The sequence below is a fragment of the Oncorhynchus keta genome, chromosome 10, assembly GCF_023373465.1.
Source record: "Oncorhynchus keta strain PuntledgeMale-10-30-2019 chromosome 10, Oket_V2, whole genome shotgun sequence".
Lineage (NCBI taxonomy): Eukaryota > Metazoa > Chordata > Actinopteri > Salmoniformes > Salmonidae > Oncorhynchus > Oncorhynchus keta.
In genome coordinates, this window is record NC_068430.1 from 38,789,222 (window position 1) to 38,809,552 (window position 20,331).

Sequence of the window (20,331 nt, forward strand, 5' to 3'; positions counted from 1 at the left end):
ACATACAAATGGAACACACACACATGCAAACACACACACACACACAAACACACACACACACAAAGACTGCTTTGTTTTAGTCATTTAAATGTTATTAGGAGATTGAAAAAGGACGACCTGAACTCATGTAACTCTACTCCATTCCGGAATAAAGGGGAAATTAGAATTGAATGTCACAAAACAAATGTTTATATTTTTGGGAATCTACTGTATATAAGTCTCATTGGAGTAATTACATTTGAACCATATTCTAGTACTTTATGATAATCTAAAAATAGGTCAACAATATCAAACAATTGTTACGGACTCGTTATGTACAAATCTAAGGTAGTTGAATGAGAAGTTGATTGTTTTGATATTCAATGGCGCTGGAATGTATAGAGGCCGTTTTTCGGGATCCTGACCAATTCTGCGGTTTTGTGTGTTTTGTTTGCACTGATCTTAACACTTCTTGTACATAAAGTTTCTGCCCATTGTTTCCTATAACCTTAAAAAGCTTCTGGACATCAGAACAGCGATCACTAACCTCAATTTGTATGAAGATTTACATTTCAACAAGTCGGCGGCACAGGACATACTGCTCACCCCAGACCAGGCCCTAATCCCCGACAGGTGGAAGAGAAATAGAGGCCAACGTGCGGGTACCCTGATGAAACTACGCAGAGGAGAAAATAAACAGCCACAACCATCTGTCCTATTGGCAAATATACAAATCACTGGAGACCTGAAGATGGGACCTAAAGAAATGTGATATCCTATGCTTCTCGGAAACTTGGTCATATTCTAGCTGGTTTTTCTATACATCGGCAGGACAGAACTGCAGCGTCGGGGAAACTCAAGGGGGGTGGTGTGTGTGTCTCTTTGTTAACAACAGCTGGTTCGCAATCTGTAATATTAAGGAAGTCTCGAGGTTAGGCCCGCCTGCGTTAGAATACCTCATGATAATCTGTAGACCATACTATTTATCAAGAGAGTATCTATAATATATCTAGAATTCTCTTAGCTGTCTATTTACTGCCACACACCGATGCTGGCACGAAGACCACACTCAACGAACTGTATAGGGCCATAACTAAATAAGAAATAGCTCAGCCAGAGGCGGCACTCCTGGTGGCCAGGGATTTTAATGCAGGATAACTCAAATCCGTTTTAACTGATTTCTACCAGCATGTCACCTGTGCAACTAGAGGCGAAAAAGCGAGATCACCATTACTCCACACACAGAGTCGCATACAAAGCTCTCCCTCGCCATCCTTTTGGCAAATCTGACCATACTCTATCCTCCTGATTCCACCTTCCAAGCAGAAACTCAAACAGGAAGTACCAGTGGCACGCTCAATACGGATGTGGTCCGATGAAGCAGATGCTAAGCTGCAGGACTGTTTCGCTAGCACAGACTAATATATTCTGGGACGCATCGAGGAATTTACCACATCAGTCACCGGCTTCATTAATAAGTGCATCGTCGACGACGTCCCCCCACAGTGGAGAGAACAAGTATTTGATACACTGCCGATTCTGCAGGTTTTCCCACTTACACAGCATATAGAGGTCTGTAATTTTTATCATAGGTACACTTCAACTGTGAGAGACGGAATACAATGTGATTTTCTTGATTTTTTTTTTAGATTCTGTCTCTCACAGTTGAAGTGTACCTATGATAAAAAAAATACAGACCTCTACATGCTTTGTAAGTAGGAAAACCTGCAAAATCGGCAGTGTATCAAATACTTGTTCTCCCCACTGTATATACCCCAACCAGAAGTCATGGATTACAGCCAACATCTACACTGAGCGGGACACCAGTGGAGGCTGCTGAGGGGAGGGCGGCTCATAATAATGGCTGGGATGGAGTGAATGGAATGGCATGTAACACACGTAAACCATGTTTTTGCTGTATTTGGTACAATTCCACTCCAGCTATTACAACGAGCCTATCCTACCCAATTAAGGTGCCACCAACCTCCTGTGCGGGACACCCTCTGTCGAACATTCAAACAGGAAAAGCTTCAATAGAGGACTGAGATCGAATCCTACTACACCGGCTCATTCACAAAGCCACAGGGCCATACGGATTACCAGGACGCGTACTCAGAGCATGTGCTGACCAGATGGCAAGTGTCTTTACTGACATTTTCCTCCTCTCCCTTACCCAGTCTGTTTCAAGCAGACCAAGAACGCAAAGGTAACCTGTCTGAATGACTATCGCCCTGTAGCACTCACATCTGTAGTTATGAAATGCTTTCAAATTCTGGTCATGGCTCACATCAACACCATCATCCCAGACAGCCTGGAGCCACTCCAATTTGCATAGAGCACCAACAGATCCACAGATGTCGCAATCTCTATTGCACTCCACGTGGCCCTTTCCCACTTGGACAAAAGGAACACCTATGTGAGAATGCTGTTCATTGACTACAGCTCAGCGATAAACAACAATGGTGCTCTCCAAGCTCATCACTAAGCTAAGGAACTTGGGACTGAACACCTCCCTCTACAACTGGATCTTGGACAGGAAGCCACCAGGTGGTGAGGGTAGCCAACAACACATCTGCCACACTGACCTTCAACACGAGGGCCCCTCAGGGGTGCCTGCTTGGTCTCATCCTGTATTCCCTGTTCAAAGTTGATGATGAGAAAGCATATAGGGAGGAGGGCAGTGTGGTGCCATGACAAATCCAATCAAATCCAATGTATTTATATAGCCCTTCGTACATCAGCTGATATCTCAAAGTGCTGTACAGAAACCCAGACTAAAACCTCAAACAGCAAGCAATGCAGGTGTAGAAGCACGGTGGCTAGGAAAAACTCCCTAGAAAGGCCAAAACCTAGGAAGAAACCTAGAGAGGAACCAGGCTATGTGGGGTGGCCAGTCCTCTTCTGGCTGTGCCGGGTGGAGATTATAACAGAACATGGCCAAGATGTTCAACAACCTCTCCCTCAATGTCAGCAAGACAAAGGAGCTGATTGTGGACTACAGGAAATGGAGGGCCGAGCACGCCCCAATTTACATCATCAAGGCTGCAGTGGAGCGGGTTGAGAGCTTCAAGTTCCTCAGTGTCCACATCACTAAGGATCTAGAATGGTCCAAACACACCAACACAGTGGCGAAGAGGGCACAACAACTCCTCATCCTCCTCAGGAGGCTCAAACGATTTGGCAAGGGGCCATCAGATCCTCAAAAAATAAAGTAAAACAATTAAATAAAGAATAAAAGAAATCTAAATAAAAGTTATACATGAGCATGACTGGCAGCATCACCGCTTGGTATGGCAACTACTTGGCATCACTGGGAAGGAGCTCCCTGCCAGGCGGTGTCAGAGGAAGGCCCTAAATTAAAAATAAAATTAAAACTCCAGCGCCCAAGTCATAGACTGCACCAAGTATGGAACTAACAGGACCCTGAACAGCTTCAACCCCCAAGCAATAAGACTGCTAAATAGTTAGTCAAATAGCTACCCGCAATAAGACGGCTAAATAGTTAGTCAAATAGCTACCCGGACTATCTGTAGTGAGCCTTTTTGCAATAACTTGTTTTGAAACATCAACTCGGTACGGCTACCCCTTGTATCCAAGTTATTGTTACTCATGGTGTATCTATTATTACATGTATTATTGATTGTTTTACTTTCTCTAGTTTCCTTCTCTCTGCATGGTTGGGAAGTTCCCGTAAAACAAACTTTTCCCTGTTAGTCCACACCTGTTGTTTACGAGGCATGTGACGAATAAAATTAGATTTGATGTTGCTGCATTTGTGGGCGGAGTGCGCGAGCGCTGAAATCGTTGCGCACCTGTCAACTGGGCACTGGGTAGGTGATGCTAGATGATGGCGAATGTCTTTAATGTGATCTGAGTTTGTTTTTCGGCGACTATTGGGGCAACAGAGTCACTTAAGAAGGCAAAAGGAAATAATAAAACCAGGGAGTCATTGAAGGAGTTTTGTCGTGGCAGCGTCACAAACTTGGGACCGAATAACAACACCAAACCAAAGGTGAATTCATGTAAACAAAATCAACAACTTTTTTTTTGTCCGCTGCTCTTCATTGCAGCCAACTCAGACTATTGTTTATTGTACTTTAAACGCGCAATGGCTTCTCCGGGTGCCAGTTCGAGCCCTTTGAGTATCCTGGCTCCCAAAACGAAGACAAAGAAGAAACATTTTGTACAGCAGAAAGTGGAGGTGTTCCGAGCCAGTGACCCTATTCTAAGCGTCCTTATGTGGGGAGTCAATCACTCGGTACGTCGATTAAATCAATGTTTTTGTTGATTATTATTATTATTGTGTGTGTTTTAACAGTGTAACGTATCCAATATCTGCAGATTAATGACCTGGTCCAGGTGCCTGTCCCCGTCATGCTGCTTCCTGATGACTTCAAAGCCAATACCAAGATCAAAGTCAACAACCATCTCTTCAACAAGTAGGCTACTTTACTAGACTCCATACAACTCCGTAAAAAATAGATATATTGATCCTTGCTCAAGTGGAGAGTTAATCATGTAATCTGATTTATAAACCCCCTTCTTGATTCAATTGTTCCAAATTTGTCACACAATCTCTGCCAGGGCAGGCTCTAGCCTTTCGGGGGCCCTAAGCAAGATTTGGTGGCCCTTTTAGTTTTAAAATTCATTTCCTTGAATTGTACACATTTTTCCATGGGGCGTAGAGTGAATGGTGTTGTTTTAAAGGCCTACCTCAATCAAAAATGTTATTTTACACACTAAGGTTGGAATAATACTGTGTAACTGAGAACATGATGATAATGGCCTATTAGTGTAACAGCTGTTTGAAAAGACCAGCTGAAATTTCAGCCTGTTTTGGTGGGATGGATTATTGGCCTTCCATTATGACAGCACCATGCGGTAAATTAGTTTAATAGACCAATAAGAGTTCCAAACCTCTCTGACAACAATAGCTACTTTTCAGTTTTCCCCTCCCCATGCAGACCACTCCCAGACAGTCCTAGCAAAATTCTTGCTTGAGAAATTCAAATCAAATCAAATTGGGTTTGTCACATGCGCCAAATACAACAGGTTTCACCTTACAGTGAAATGCTTACTTTACAGGCTCTAAACAATAGTGCAAAGAAGGTGTTAGGTGAACAATAGGTAAGTAAAGAAATAAAAATAACAGTAAAAAGACAGACTCTATACAGTAGCGAGGTTATAAAAGTAGCGAGGCTACATACAGACACTGGTTAGTCAGGCTGATTGAGGTAGTATGTACATGTAGATATGGTTAAAGTGACTGCATATATGATGAACAGAGAGTAGCAGTAGCGTAAAAGAGGGGTTGATGGGTGGCGGGACACAATGCAGATCGGTAGGCCCAATTGAGGTAGTATGTACATGAAGGTATAGTTAAAGTGACTATGCATATATGATAAAGAGAGTAGCAGCAGTGTAAAAAGAGGGGTTGGTTGGGGGGGGGGCGCACACAATGCAAATAGTCTGGGTAGCCATTACCTGTTCAGGAGTCTTTTGGCTTGGGGGTAGAAACTGTTGAGAAGCCTTTTTGTCCTAGACTTGGCACTCCGTTACCGCTTGCCATGCAGTAGTAGAGAGGACAGTCTATGACTGGGGTGGCTGGGATCTTTCACCATTTTTAGGGCCTTCCTCTGACACCGCCTGATGTACAGGTCCTGGATGCCAGGCAGCTTAGCCCCAGTGATCTACTGGGCCGTACGCACTACCCTCTGTAGTGTCTTGCGGTCGGAGGCCGAGCAATTGCCGTACCAGGCAGTGATGCGACCAGGATGCTCTCGATGTTGCAACTGTAGAACCTTTTGAGGATCTCGGGACCCATGCCAAATCTTGTTAATATCCTGAGGGGGGAATAGGCTTTGTTATGACCTCTTCACGACTGTCTTGGTGTGTTTGGACCATTCTAGTTTGTTGTTGATGTGGACACCAAGGGACTTGACGCTCTCAACCTGCTCCACTACAGCCCTGTCGATGAGAATGGGGGAGTGCTAGGTCCTCCTCTTCCTGTAGTCCACAATCATCTCCTTAGTCTTAGTTACGTTGAGGGATAGGTTGTTATTCTGGCACCACCTGGCCAGGTCTCTGACCTCCTCCTTATAGGCTGTCTCGTCGTTGTCGGTGATCAGGCCTACCACTGTTGTGTCGTCTGCAAACTTAATGATGGTGTTGGAGTCGTGGGTGAACAGGGAGTACAGGAGGGGACTGAGCAATCACCCATGTGGAGCTCCAGTGTTGAGGATCAGCGTGGCAGATGTGTTTCTACCTACCCTCACCACCTGGGGACGGACAGTCAGGAAGTCCAAGATCCAGTTGCAGAGGGAGGTGTTTAGTCCCAGGATCCTTAGCTTAGTGATGAGCTTTGAGGGCACTATGGTGTTGAACGCTGAGCTGTAGTCAATGAATAGCATTCTCACATAGGTGTTCCTTTTGTCCAGGTGGGAAAGGGCAGTGTTGAGCGCAATAAAGATTGCATCATCTGTGGATCTGTTTGGGCGGTATGCAAATTGGAGGGGGTCTAGGGTTTCTGGGTTAATGGTGTTGATGTGAGCCATGACCAACCTTTCAAAGCACTTCATGGCTACGGACGTGAATGCTATGGGTCTGTAGTCATTTAGGCAGGTTGCCTTTGTGTTCTTGTGCACAGGGACTATGGTGGTCTGCCTGAAACATGTTGGTATTACAGACTCAATCAGGGCGCACCAGCGACTCCTGTGGCGGGTTGGGCGCAGTGCACGCTAACCAAGGTTGCCAGGTGCATGGTGTTTCCTTCGACATATTGGTGCGGCTGGCTTCCGGGTTGGATGCGCGCTGTGTTAAGAAGCAGTGCGGCTTGGTTGGGTTGTGTATCGGAGGACGCATGACTTTCAACCTTCGTCTCTCCCGAGCCCGTACAGGAGTTGCAGCGATAAGTTGGTAGCTACTAACAACTGGATACCCTGAAATTGGGGAGAAAAAGGGGGTAAAAATTCACACACAAAAAAAACAGAAAGAAAAAAATGTCAGTGAAGACACCTGGCAGTTGGTCAGCACATGCCCGGAGTACACATCCTGGTAATCTGTCTGGCCCCATGGCCTTGTGTATGTTGACCTGTTTAAAGGTCTTACTCGCGTCAGCTACGGAGAGCGTGATCACACAGTCGTCCGGAACATGCATGCCTTAGTGTTGCTTGCCTCAAAGCGAGCATAGAAGTGATTTAGCTCATCTGGTAGGCTCATGTCACTGGGCAGCTCGCGGCTATGCTTCCCTTTGTAGTCTGTAATAGTTTGCAAGCCCTGCCACATAAGACGAGCATTGGAGCCGGTGTAGTATGATTCAATGTTAGCCCTGTATTGACGCTTTGCCTGTTTGATGGTTCGTCGCAGGGCATAGCAGGATTTCTTGTAAGCTTCCGGGTTATAGTCCCGCACCTTGAAAGCGGCAGCTCTACCCTTTAGCTCAGTGTGAATGTTGCCTGTAATCCATGGCTTCTGGTTGGGGTATGTACGTACACTCACTGTGGGGACGATGTCCTCGATGCACTTATTGATAAAGCCAGTGATTGATGTTGTGTACTCCTTAATGCCATCGTAAGAATCCTGGAACATGTTCCAGTCTTTGATAGCAAAACAGTCCTGTAGTTTAGAATCTGCTTCATCTGACCCCTTTTTTTTATAGACCGAGTCACTGGTGCTTCCTGCTTTAATGTTTGCTTGTAAGCAGGAATCAGGAGGATAGAAGTGTGGTCGGATTTACCAAATGGAGGGCGAGGGAGAGCTTTGTACGCATCTCTGTGTGTGGAGTACAGGTGATCTAGATTTTTTAAATTATGGTTGCACATTTAACATGTTGATAGAAATTTGGTAGAACTGATTTAAGTTTCCCTGTATTATGTCTCCGGCCACTAGGAGCGCCACCTCTGGGTGAGTGGTTTCCTGTTGCCTTATTTCCTTATACAGCTGACTGAGTGTGGTCTTAGTGCCAGCAGCTGTCTGTGGTGGTAAAGTATGTGTAGCCATTTGATTAGATGTTCAGGAGTCTTATGGCTTAGGGGTAGAAGCTGTTTAGAATCCCCTTGGACAATGACTTGGCGCTCCGTTACCGCTTCCATGCATTAGCAGAGAAAACAGTCTATGATTAGGGTGGCTGGATTCTTTGACAATTTTTAGGTCCTTCCCCTGACACCGCCTGGTATAGAGGTCCTGGATGGGAGGAAGCTTGGCTCCGGTGATGTACTGGGCTGTACGCACTACCTCTGAGCCTTGCGGGTCAGAGGCCGAGCAGTTGCATTACCAGGCAGTGATGCAACAATTAGGATGCTCTCAATGACTTTTACTCAAGCTATTTTTCAATGTTTTAAATTGAAATGGTATAACAATCACAGTAAGGTACTTAATTGTTACCCTGAAATGATTTGATAGTGAGATTTTTAAAAAACGGATGCATTGGACCTTTTTTAAGTCAAGGTTTTACCCAATTATACACATTTTGCCAAGGGGCAGAGAGCATACAATTGCAGTTACTGCTAGTTTCCTGCAAATATACAAATTTTGCCATGATGTGGGATACATTTTTGCACGTTTTAAAGCTAATTTCCTGCAATTCTACAAATTGTGTAGAGTCTTGTGTCATGTTATTATGATATCTGAGTGAAAATTACAAACAAAATCAATGGGAGCCCCCTGGAGCACGTTTGCTGCTTGTCCAGTCAGTTTTCGGTCATATTTACTACAAATGTAGAAAACTACCAGTCTAAACATTGTTGGCTGACATTGAGTGACAGTCAGTGACTGACATAACAAGAGAGAAACTGCTGATGCACAACCAAATTATGGAATTTCACACAGTTTATTCTACTATTCTTAGTAAGATGAGACCCCGACTGAGTTCCTAAAAAAAAAAACATGTTTTAAAAAGAATGTGGTCGAGGGCCCCCGGCCGCAACGTGGACCTAAGATATCGTTTATGTTGCTTATGCCTGGAACCGGCCCTGATCTTTGCCACAAACCAATTTTCTGTTCTAGCAATAATTGCATATTAGAAGATAGGTTTGTCTAAGGCGAGCACTACGTATGAAGCTGCATTTCTGTGCAGAGATGAGAGAGGGAGTGTTTGAGGGAAACACTGCTACCTAAAGCATTATTGAGAGCTTTGGAGTCTTGCAGGTTTTTAAGAAGGACGATTTACAGTAAAGTGCTCATACTATTCTAAAAGAGAAAGAAATGTCCTGTGTGTGGACCAGAGCAGGGATTGTTTAATCTCTTGGTGCAGCTCAGCTCACACAAACACCATGATGCTCAATGGCTAAGTAGACAGCGCAATTAGACTCGCGATGACATGTCCACTGAAAGGAATGTGAAAGGAATCGGACACACAGAGAGAGAGGGAGAGAGAGGGAGAGAGAGAGAGGGAGAGAGAGGGAGAGAGAGATGAGTCTAATAAAAATAAAGTGTATTCTTGTATTTGTCAAAGGCCAGAGATTGTTGTTATTGTACAGTGGGGTCCTGCATGTTTCTTAGGCAGAGACCGTAAACTGTATAAACCTCAATGAGATTTGGTAGAGTTTTCCAATCCTTTAATCTGGTCAGGAATTCAGGCCCTGGTGAAGGATTGCTCCCACTTTACTTTGTTTGGATTCTTTTTCATTTGCACAAGAATGAGAAAGTCCTTTGAAATCATTTTGGAATGATAGGCACAGTGGTTCAGATATCGTAATATCAATCAGATGTCCTCAGAAAAGCCGTCCTCTATTATTAATCCAATTATTATAGCAATGATGTTTTTACAGTAGCCCGTGGACTGCAAAACCTACTCATCCCAAAATGGTTATTGCACGGTGGTGGTTGCAACAATATAATTGATTTGAGCTTGTCCTCAGATTATTCTTCAATACACTATTCATAATATTAATCAGTTATTGAGCTCAGTTGTACAAGTTGCTCATTCCGATCCTTGTATTTACAGTCTGTTCTCTTCTCTGCTTTCCTTCCTAAGTTGTAGTACACAGCTGAAAGCACTTGGGAGAATGATTAGAAGCGTGTTGTCCCGTTTCTGAACAATGAAGTGTGAAATTCCTGCCTCAAGTAGGGAGAGGAGAGGGGAAGAGGGAGATGCAAAACAACATGCAGAATAGAGGCCAAATGATATCCATGTCCTTGTGGTTAATAGGTGTAGTGCATCAGGTCATTAAGTTGAAGTCTGGTTCTGGTGTTTCTCATGTTTGTCTACAATATGTAGAATTATAGCCTTTATGTTTGTGAATGTTGAATTCATATAGGCCTAACCTTATAAAACCTGTAGAATTAGAATGAGTAGAAGAGGCATCCCCATTCGTTCTACTTGTATGGTCGGAAATCCCCCAAAATAATATAAAGCTGTAATAAACATCAATATTTACACTTTCGATCTCTATTATTTGTTTCTCTACAGAGAGAATCTTCCAGGACATTTCAAGTTCAAAGAGTATTGTCCACAGGTGTTCCGCAATCTCCGAGAGCGCTTTGGAATCGAGGATCTGGATTATCAGGTATGAATACCCACACACAGGCCAACATTGTGAGTCTTTATAAGCTCTGTGGCTTTGATGGCCTACTAGAAAGGGGGTAGGATTGAATGGGGCAGTTTTAAATTTGTATGAGGTTGGCATAATATTTGCATGGATTGGTTGGTAGGTAAGGTCTGTGTGTTCACTGCATGATCTCACATAGTGGTGTCTGTCGATTTTCATTGTCACAGGTTATGTGGCATTAATAGGGACTCGTGTGATTTTGGGGGAGAGTTGCCATTCAAGGGTGATGGAATTTTACTGGTCCGATGTCTGTTTAATCAGTCATATCCCAATTTTCTTCTAAGAGATGCATCTACCATCTGTTTTGATGCTGTGTCAGAAAAACATCTACTCCGCATTTAATTTATGTTTCAGTCATGAAAACATCTGTCAAAGTTAGATTTTGTTGTTAACCATACTCTTTATGTACTGAGATTTAAAATGTTTTCCATAACAAAAACAAAGGAAATGGTTTTTAGATATTATTGGTGGCTGTTGCACTTCTCTTAACTCCATATCCCCTCTGATACCAAGGCTTCTCTGGCACGCAGCCCTCCAGTGAAGGACGGGGATGGTCACGGAGTGGGGCTGCTGCTGACATCATATGATCGCACCCTGAAACTCAAACAGATCTCCAGTGAGGAAGTGGAGGACATGCACAACATCCTATCTGAATATCACCAGGTAACAACACTGACACCTTATTCCCATCTGGAAACCTATTCCCTTTAGTACACAACTGTGCAACAGTGAGAGTGCAAAGCTGGTCCTGGAGACTCTGGAGATGGGTGTTTTAAGCTTTTGTTCCAACTCGGCATTAAAAGTGATATTTCGGCAATGAGGCCCTTTATCTACTCCCCCGGTCAGATGAACTCGTGGATACCATTTTTATGACTTTGTGTCCAGTAAGAAGAAAGTTGGATGTAGTTTTACGAGCCAATGCTAACTAGCATTAGCGCAAGGACTGGAATTCTATGCGTGTCTGCTAACATGCTATGCAGCTGATTCAATTAGTGATTATTTCAATCATTGAATTTATTGATTAAGCCCTTACATCAGCTGATATCTCAAAAGTGTTGTACAGAAACCCAGCCTAAAACCCCAAACAGCAAGCAATATAGGTGTAGAAGCACTGTGGCTAGGAAAAACTGCCTAGAAAGGCCAGAACCTAGGATGAAACCTAGAGAGGAACCAGGCTATGAGGGGTGGTCAGTCCTCTTCTGGCTGTGCCGGGTGGAGATTATAACAGAACACGACCAACATGTTCAAATTTTCATTGATGGCCAGCATGGTGAAATAATAATAATAATAATAATAATAATCACAGTAGTTGTCAAGGGTGCAACGGGTCAGCACCTCAGGAGTAAATGTCAGTTGGCTTTTCATAGCTGATCATTCAGAGTATCTCTACCGCTCCTGCTGTCTCTAGAGAGTTGAAAAAAACAGGTCTGGGACAGGTAGCACGTCCGGTGAACAGGTCAGGGTTCCAAAGCCGCAGGCAGAACAGTTGAAACTGGAGCAGCAGCACGGCCAGCTGGACTGGGGAAAGCAAGGAGTCATCAGGCAAGGTAGTCCTGGAACAATGCTCTGCACGTCCTGTACTGGAGTTGAGAAGCAATCTCATATACAGATGCAGCATCACACTTAAATAAAATAACTGCATACTTTATTAAGCTCTTGATCACCTCACCCACATCGTCCCTGCTTCTCCCTCTCTGCCAGCACATAGTGACGTGTCACGGCAGCACGCTGCTGCCTCAGTTTCTGGCCATGTACCGGGTGACCGTGGAGAGTGAGGACACCTACCTCATCGTTATGAGGAACATGTTCAGCCACAGGCTCAACGTTCACAGGAAGTACGACCTTAAGGTATCAATCAATCACATTATTTTATAAAATACCTTTTTGCATCAGCAGTAGTCATAAAGAAAGTCCTATACACTTCTTCAATACATCATGTTTAGGATATTTTGAGTGCAACCACATTTGGGTTTTTTAAAATTATGTAACAACATTTAGCCCATATATTCAGGTCACTCATCATCAGTTCTATGATGTTCCATGTTGTGGATATGAGGTATGTTACTGGTTTGGGCTCAGGATAAAGTTAGTCTAATTACAATAATGTGGTTATATTGAGATTATGCTCTCACACAGACGGACCACTAGATGGTATACTGGTGTCGTTACCCATTCTGTCCACAGTAGTTTTGCTCAGTTCCACCATAGATGTAATTACTTGCAGTGAAAGAAAGCAACCCGGCTCTCCGCCCCTGGTTAGAGAATAAGGCAGTCTCACAAAGTTACACACAGGGAAACTTCATTTACACACACTAGAACATAGGTACATGGGGTTGGTTCTGAAAGGTACAGAAAGGGAATAATGAATATAAACATATAGGCTACAATGACTATAGCAGAGTAACAAATGGGTATGAATGAGGTTCAACACTGTAATGGCATAGAACTGGAATAGCTCAATATGAAGGACTGTATATGATAATACATTGCAGTGATGAGTAATAGCAACCATAGCTAATAACTGTATATGATAATAGATATAGTAGGCTATTACAAAGTAAGGCACAACAATGACTGTAATCGACCAGTAGATGGTGAAGGTTATAACACAGTAACAAGTATCAAATAGATAGTAAATAGGAAACAAGTAAATAGCCACTAATAATTGCAGCGAGCCAGTCTCTGCGGTGTCAGCCAGACATAAACAAGTAACACAAGCTGAAAAATAGTCCTACAGCGCCCTCGGCAGGATAATTGGTAACAGGCAGGTTTGTAAACAGAATGTGTTCTTTTATCAGGGGTCTCTGGTGTCCCGTGAAGCGAGTTTAAAGGAAAAGGTAAGATCATAGCAAATGGATTATTTTCAAAAGTGAGTTGTGGGATATTTTGAAATTGATCAACATGTAGATCCAAAGTGGTTCTCTTATTGACTTGCTCCCTTTCCCCTCTTTCTCGTTGTGTTTTCAGGAGAAAGAGTTGCCCACGTACAAAGATGTGGACTTCAGGAATAACATGCAGAAGGTTTATGTGAGTGAGGAGGAGAAGGAGAGGATCATGGACAAGCTCAATAGAGACGTGGAGGTGAGTGTCCGAGACATGGCACAGCATCAGTTGCACAGCAGTATAATATGCATCAGTGCAGAGTGGCTGGCTGAGAGGAAGGAATGCCCCAGTGTGGGTTGAGAGGGAGGAAAGATGAACAGACAAATGTGACTGAGCTGTTGTAATTGGCTAACTGTACTATGTTTGTCTTTTCTTCTGTGTGTGTGTCTCCCTTTCTCTCTCGCTCTTTTTCTCTCTACAGTTCCTGGTGCATCTGAGGATCATGGACTACAGCCTGCTGCTGGGGATCCACGATGTGGGCCGGGTGGAGGAGGAGGAGATGGAGGAGGAGTCGTATGACGATTATGATGCGGAGGACGAGGAGGAGGAGGAGAACAGTCTGACTCCTGCTCCTACTGTGGGCTCCTATGGCACCTCCCCTGAGGGCATCGCTGGCTACATGAACTCCTTTAAACCCCTGGGGCCCGGGGAGTTTGACCCTTATGTAGACGTCTACGCCATTCAGAGTGCTGTGGGTGAGTCCCCATAGAAATCCTATAATTAACTTCTAGAATTAAAGTTTTCCTGACCAAGATGGCAGATTTTTAGGCATATTGCTAGGATGACAAATTACGTTCTATTTAGTTCTGAGCCCCAACTAGTGAATTTTGTAGCTGATCAGAACAATGATTCAAAGAGGAATGATTTCTTTTTTGATGTCTTGGATGTTTTGTATGGGCATTGATTATCTAACTATTGGATACATTGATATAAACCATGGCATTGTTGAATAGTTGTTTCTGATTGGCTTGAAGGGCATTATTTCCTTTTATACAAATAGTGGTTCTAATGCTGATTGGTTAACCTCATTCTAGCCGGTGTCTATACCATGAGTTACCACCGGCTACATCTATGACATTATATGCCTATTTATTCTGTTCCATCTGACTGTGCATTCCATTGTCTCATCAGCCCTGCCAGACAATTTCTAAACTTGATCATCACTTTAAAGCGCATCTCGACATTATCTCACATTTATTTTAGACTAACATTTAGTTTTCAACAATGGACATTTGTATAAACCTTGCTGTCTGTCTCTCTGACATTTGCAACATTGTTTCAGTAATCAAATTCGATCTCCAGCTGTCCCATAGTCATGAACGTGTAGAGAAGATAGACAGGCAGGCACTGTTTCTCAGCCAGTTGAAATAATGAATCAGATGGCATCATTTTAATGGATGTATACAAAGAAATGTCAATTGAAAAAAGGTAAAAAGAAACAAAGTTTGCAGTCTTTCCTGCATCAGTTTGAAGTGATTGTGTTAACTGTGTTGTTGGCTAGCTCCTCTGAACAACAGTGTCCTGATAAGAGAGCACATGTTCTATGCCAGGTGAAATCACACCTCATTTGCTCATTCTTATGGATGTATCTAAATAAATGTCACTAGAAAACAGCTTAACCAAATGCAAATGCAGCTACTGTTGTTATTCTGGCTGCACTGTTTGACGTGACTGTAAATTGGCTAGCAAGCATGGGATAAGAACGTTGCCAGCCAGTATGGCAATAGAACATTTAGAACGAACGACTGGGTCGTGTCCGTAGATGGAGAACAAAAAGACTGAACGACTGGGTCGCGACTTTGGAAACCGAACTGATAGAACAAATGACCAACTGGCTTGGGTAGCAACCCTAGATTTGTGTTGGGACTATATATTGTGGAAGGATGAAAGAGTATGAATAAATTAATCACAATAGCGTTTTTAATGAAAATATGTCAGTCATTATTTGAATATGTTGGTAATCCGTTGTATAAAAGTGATAATGTCCTCGAAGCTGGAGGATATATTGCCGATTTTTGACTCGGGGCCTAACAAAACTTGTGCCAATATATCCTAAAAACACTGGCTTCTCGGGCATTATCACTTAAATAACACACAGTATATTTGCACGGTAGAATTCAGTGACTGTAGTTCATTCTTATGTTTGAGGTGCTTTTGAAAGCAAAAGTCAAATTGAAAACATTACTGGCCTTGTTGATTTAGATTTTAATAATAGCAAACTATGAGTGATGGTTCGGTTAGCTAAACTAGCAAGTCTGTTTGGTTACTAACTACTGTCGCTATCTAGTAAACTCGCTAGCTACTTCACATTTCTAGCGGCAGGGTCATTCCTAATATGTGGTTCCTTTTCTGTCCCCAGGAAATATCAGTTCTTATTTAGTATAAAATTTGGATTCCAAAAGGCTTTAAATATAAGATCAGGTGTCATTTACCTTAACACCAAAATATGGATCCTGAAAGGGAATTTTCTGCATTTTAAACACTTTGTCAGTGAATGTAGGCATTTTGACCATGTCTCCAGATGTTATTTACTTCTACTAGAAATATAAGCCATAAAATAAAATGTTTCAAATCTTTCTTCATTGTTTTATAGTCATAGTTAGTCTTTTTCGTCATTAGTGTTTTTTCATGATTATTGTATTTATTATTTTATTTAAGATTTTCTGTGTCTCTCTATCACTTATCACCCTGTAAGTTTGTTGTAATATTCCATTTAAGAAAACGACCTCTTCCTACAATGGCACCACATTCAAGAAGTGTCATAATTTCTTTGGTGGGAAAACTATGGTGCAAAGCTAGATAACTAGAAACACTTAGTTAGTCTATTTTTCCATGTTTCATGTTGTTAGTCTGTATGTCCACCCTGTTAGGCTAAATTATAGACAAAATATGTTTGATAGAGAAGTTAAAATCCTGTTCACATGTTCACCGTTAAGTGCCTGAGCTTGACCAATATGTTTTTCTGATAGAATACAAAAATGTATATTTTTTTTCTTCCTAAATTTGAGGTCCAAATGCCACCGCATTGTAGGAATTGCCCGGCAAATGTGTTATATTGGTATAATCAGCCATGGTATAATCAACTTTTTTATTTTACCAGGTAAGTTGACTGAGAGCACATTCTCATTTACAGCAATGACCTGGGGAATAGTTACAGGGGAGAGATGAATGAGACAATTGTAAGCTGGGGATGATTAGGTGACCATAATGGACAGCTTGGGAATTTAGCCAGGACACTGGGGTTAACACCCCTACTCTTACAGTAAATGCCATGGGTTCTTTAATGACCTCAGAGAGTCAGGACACACGTTTAACATCCCATCTGAAAGACAGCACCCTACACAGGGCAGTCACTGCCAAGGGGCATTTTTTGACCAGAGGAAAGAGTGCCTCCTACTGGCCCCCCAACACCTCCAGCAGCAGCTGGTTTCCCATCCAGGGACTGACCCTGCTTAGCTTCAGAAGCAAGCCAGCAGTAGGATTCAGGGTGGTATGCTGCTAGTTAACTTGTGGCTCTATGCAGATCCTTCTACGTTGTTCATTATTTTCCATAGAACGCATAGACTCCTGTTGATTATCCTTTAGACACAGTGATGAGGAATAATGAACTTGTGGGCACAATCCTAACCTGAGATACCCATGACTTACTTACTTGATAATGTGTCAATGAGAGATTTGTATCATATGCATCCAAATACAGTTAGGATTTGTCTCATACTATATTAAGCCGTATACAGTACATGTATACCTCAGTCAGTGGGGGAGTGATCATTGTCTATCCACTGTGTGATAGCCTTGTCTTGCTGCTGTAGGTGCACCCCAGAGTGAGGTGTACTTCATGGGTCTGATTGACGTCCTGACTCACTATGACACCAAGAAGAAAGCCGCTCATGCTGCCAAGACCGTCAAACATGGGGTGAGTGACACACAGATGCGTGCATGCTTGCAATAGAGTTGAGTATAAATTCGGAACTGTACTTTAGAAACTTTTAGGGGGTAGGAAATACCCACATTTTTCAATTGTTTTTCAAGATGTTTTCTATCTGAAAAGTTAGTTGTTGATTTAACAATATCTGTATTTGACATGTTGTTTTTGTGATTCCTAGTCTGGAGCAGAAATCTCCACCGTTCACCCTGAGCAGTACGCAAAGAGGTTCCGTGAGTTCATTGCTAAGATCTTTGCCTAGCTTACCAGACAACAGCTACATCTACAGTACCATGGCCGACTCGATACGAAAAAAACTCCCCATTTAGTACCTTGTTGTTACAATTCATTATCTAACAGACACTGTATTTGATTCTAATATTTAACGACACTGCTTTTTGATTTCATGAATCAATTCAAGTAGATGATATTGTATATAGATAACTACAGAGCAAATATACAGTATATTAACTAAGAAATATACCGTTTTTTAAAGATATTTATTTAATTGAAGTTTAAAAAAAGACTCTTGGTACTAGCTTTGCCACCTGTGGAACACGAGAGAAACTACCTCGTCACATGCCTCGAGTTCTGGTTGACTGGAATTTTGGAGACCTGGCAGAATTCTATTGGCTGTGGAAGTCTGACAACAGAGTGCGTTTGAATGGCTTCGGTGACGATGGGAAGAGAGAGAGCATTGTCTTTGTGGTATGCTCTTCCAGCTGATTCTGACTGGATGGAGGCACAAAAGGAAGGAGTGACCGCAGCGATGGCTATTAATTTATGGACACACACACTGGACTGGTATTTTAGAAAGACTGATCGATGTCCCGCTTTGCCTAGATTTCCTTAAATCGAAACAAGGTGGAGAAATTCCTTTAAGTGTTTTGAAATCACTGATGTATCTTAATATATTGGGAGTGGCTCCTAAATCCGTGAGCGGATATTTTATTTCTCAGGCTCCGTATCTGTGAGTGCGCAAATTCTCGCAGTAGGTCTCATTCATTTTCTCATGCCGAACCCAGATTAGATACATGGCTAGTTAAATCGGAATTAAATTGCAAAAATATGATATTCGCAATGTCACTAAGAAAAAAACAAAACCACTACAATGTCAATGATTTTGTCATGAGTTAAGTACCATTTGCTTGATTTGAGGACCCATGACGAAGGTTTATCGTCATTAGCTAGCTAACGTTAGACAAGCTGTATTCAAGTCCATTGGAAACCGATGCAACCCTGGTGGCTACGTGGCTAGCTAGACGACCGGTAGTGGCAGTAAGGTCCATATGAGAAACAAGGCTCTAAGTGCCATCGTGCACATAAAATACTGTTTGATGAGTTAGCTAAGAAGGTATACCAGTTATCATGTTAACTAGCTTTGCATGCATGGCAGGACCAGTGTTGTCCAAGATGGTTGATCGTTTCTGGTGATGTGTCAACATTACAACCAAATTGCAACCTATGGGACGCAAACATTCCTGCACATACACATACACAGGTATCGGATAACAATAAGAAATATTTCTCAATATATTGCATATTTAGTCCACAATTTCTCTGACATTTGGCTTGTAGTTCTTGCACAACAAAGAAGTAGAGACCGTTTTCAGGGACCTACCCAATCAAAACAAACAGTGAAATTATAGTTGGGGAGAAATTAACCATACGAGCGCTACTAGGTGTCAATGTATCCCCACAGATAAAAATTAATTTCAACAGTACTTAATAGAGTCCACTAACTTGCTGCACTGGTGTAAACTATTACTATTGCACATGATTTGTATATTGACATATCTGGGACATTTTGGAGAACACTTATGGATCTGTTAGACACATACACACATCTATGTATTTTCTCTGTAAACGGATTTGTATTTCTTGGGTGAGGTGGGGCTAACTAAATAAGAAATGACAATCCAGGACGAATGGAAATACAGCCTGCTTTGTGATATCAAATGCCTTCTTACATTTTAAGATGGGGTATGCAACCAAGCACACAAAAATATTATAGATGCCCCAAAATAGATTGAATGGGCTTGTAATTCGCACAGTACTGATGAAAAATCAAGTGCATTTGATGTAAATATAGGTATACAAGGACATCTCGTGGTCAGCAGGTTTTTCATCCTCAGTCACTAGCTATCATAATTGTGTATCCCTCCTTCACAAGCTTGATGTTTCCTATGCAAAAAGGCAAAACGACGCAGGTATTTATGTAACTGATGTGAAACGCTTGTTTAGTTGGTGGTGCACGCTAAATAGTGTTTCAATCGATGACGTCACTTGCTCTGAGACCTTGAAGTAGTGGTTCCCCTTGCTCTGCAGGGGCCGCGGCTTTTGTGGAGCGATGGGTAACGATTCTTCGTGGGTGACTGTTGTCGACGTGTGCAGAGGGTCCCTGGTTCGAGCCCGGGTATGGGCGAGGGGACAGTTTAAAGTTATACTGTTACATTTACATTGCAACATATATTGTCAAAACAAAATAAAATTGTATGAGAAACCATAACTTTAATTAATAGCCGGGGTGTTTATTTTCTTAAATCACTGAACACAACTGCCTTTTATTAGAACATGCTTCTATTTGAGCCGGGCATCTATCTCCTTAATGCACACAGTTTTTGCAAATTTGCATAGTTAATTGTCTAATTCCAGCGTTCACATCCAGTGTTATCGTTTACAAACGGTGTCATGTTTATTTTGTGTTAGTATTCCACTATAAATACAACTTTTTAAAAAACTTTGCTGTGCATTTTCGGCAGTTCTTACTTTCGCCACTAGAGACGATTTCTAGGGGTCTGTTCCCAAAGTTTTTGTTTCCAAACAGTGTTTTTGTGCTTGCCAGTTAGCTAGCCGTTCTCTGCTGTTAGCAACCAATGGCTAGCAGTTTCTTTCTGGTGATTAAAAACAGATGATTACCATCATTTCTTTGAGACATTACTGAATTATTTAACGTAACGAATCAAACGTTAAATCAATTCATGGTAATCTCAAACA

At 42.3% G+C, this 20,331-nt stretch overlaps 1 protein-coding gene across 5 annotated transcripts; it reads left to right on the plus strand.

Moving 5' to 3' along the window:
- The first annotated feature begins 1,711 nt into the window (after positions 1–1,711).
- LOC118388666 (phosphatidylinositol 5-phosphate 4-kinase type-2 gamma-like) lies at positions 1,712–20,331 on the plus strand. Of its 5 annotated transcripts, XM_035778009.2 has the most exons (12): positions 1,712–3,991; positions 4,108–4,237; positions 4,321–4,418; positions 10,388–10,484; positions 11,040–11,189; positions 12,228–12,374; positions 13,325–13,363; positions 13,494–13,607; positions 13,831–14,104; positions 17,222–17,325; positions 17,516–17,567; positions 17,874–20,331. In XM_035778009.2, the coding sequence occupies exons 2-12, from the start codon at positions 4,217–4,219 to the stop codon at positions 17,996–17,998; spliced, it is 1,221 nt and encodes a 406-aa protein (XP_035633902.1). In that variant the 5' UTR covers positions 1,712–3,991; positions 4,108–4,216; the 3' UTR covers positions 17,999–20,331. The 5 variants fall into 5 exon arrangements, 4 of the variants coding, with proteins under 4 accessions (XP_035633902.1, XP_035633898.1, XP_035633899.1 ...); XM_035778005.2 differs by having other exon boundaries at positions 1,712–4,237; XM_035778006.2 differs by having other exon boundaries at positions 1,712–4,237; positions 19,663–20,331.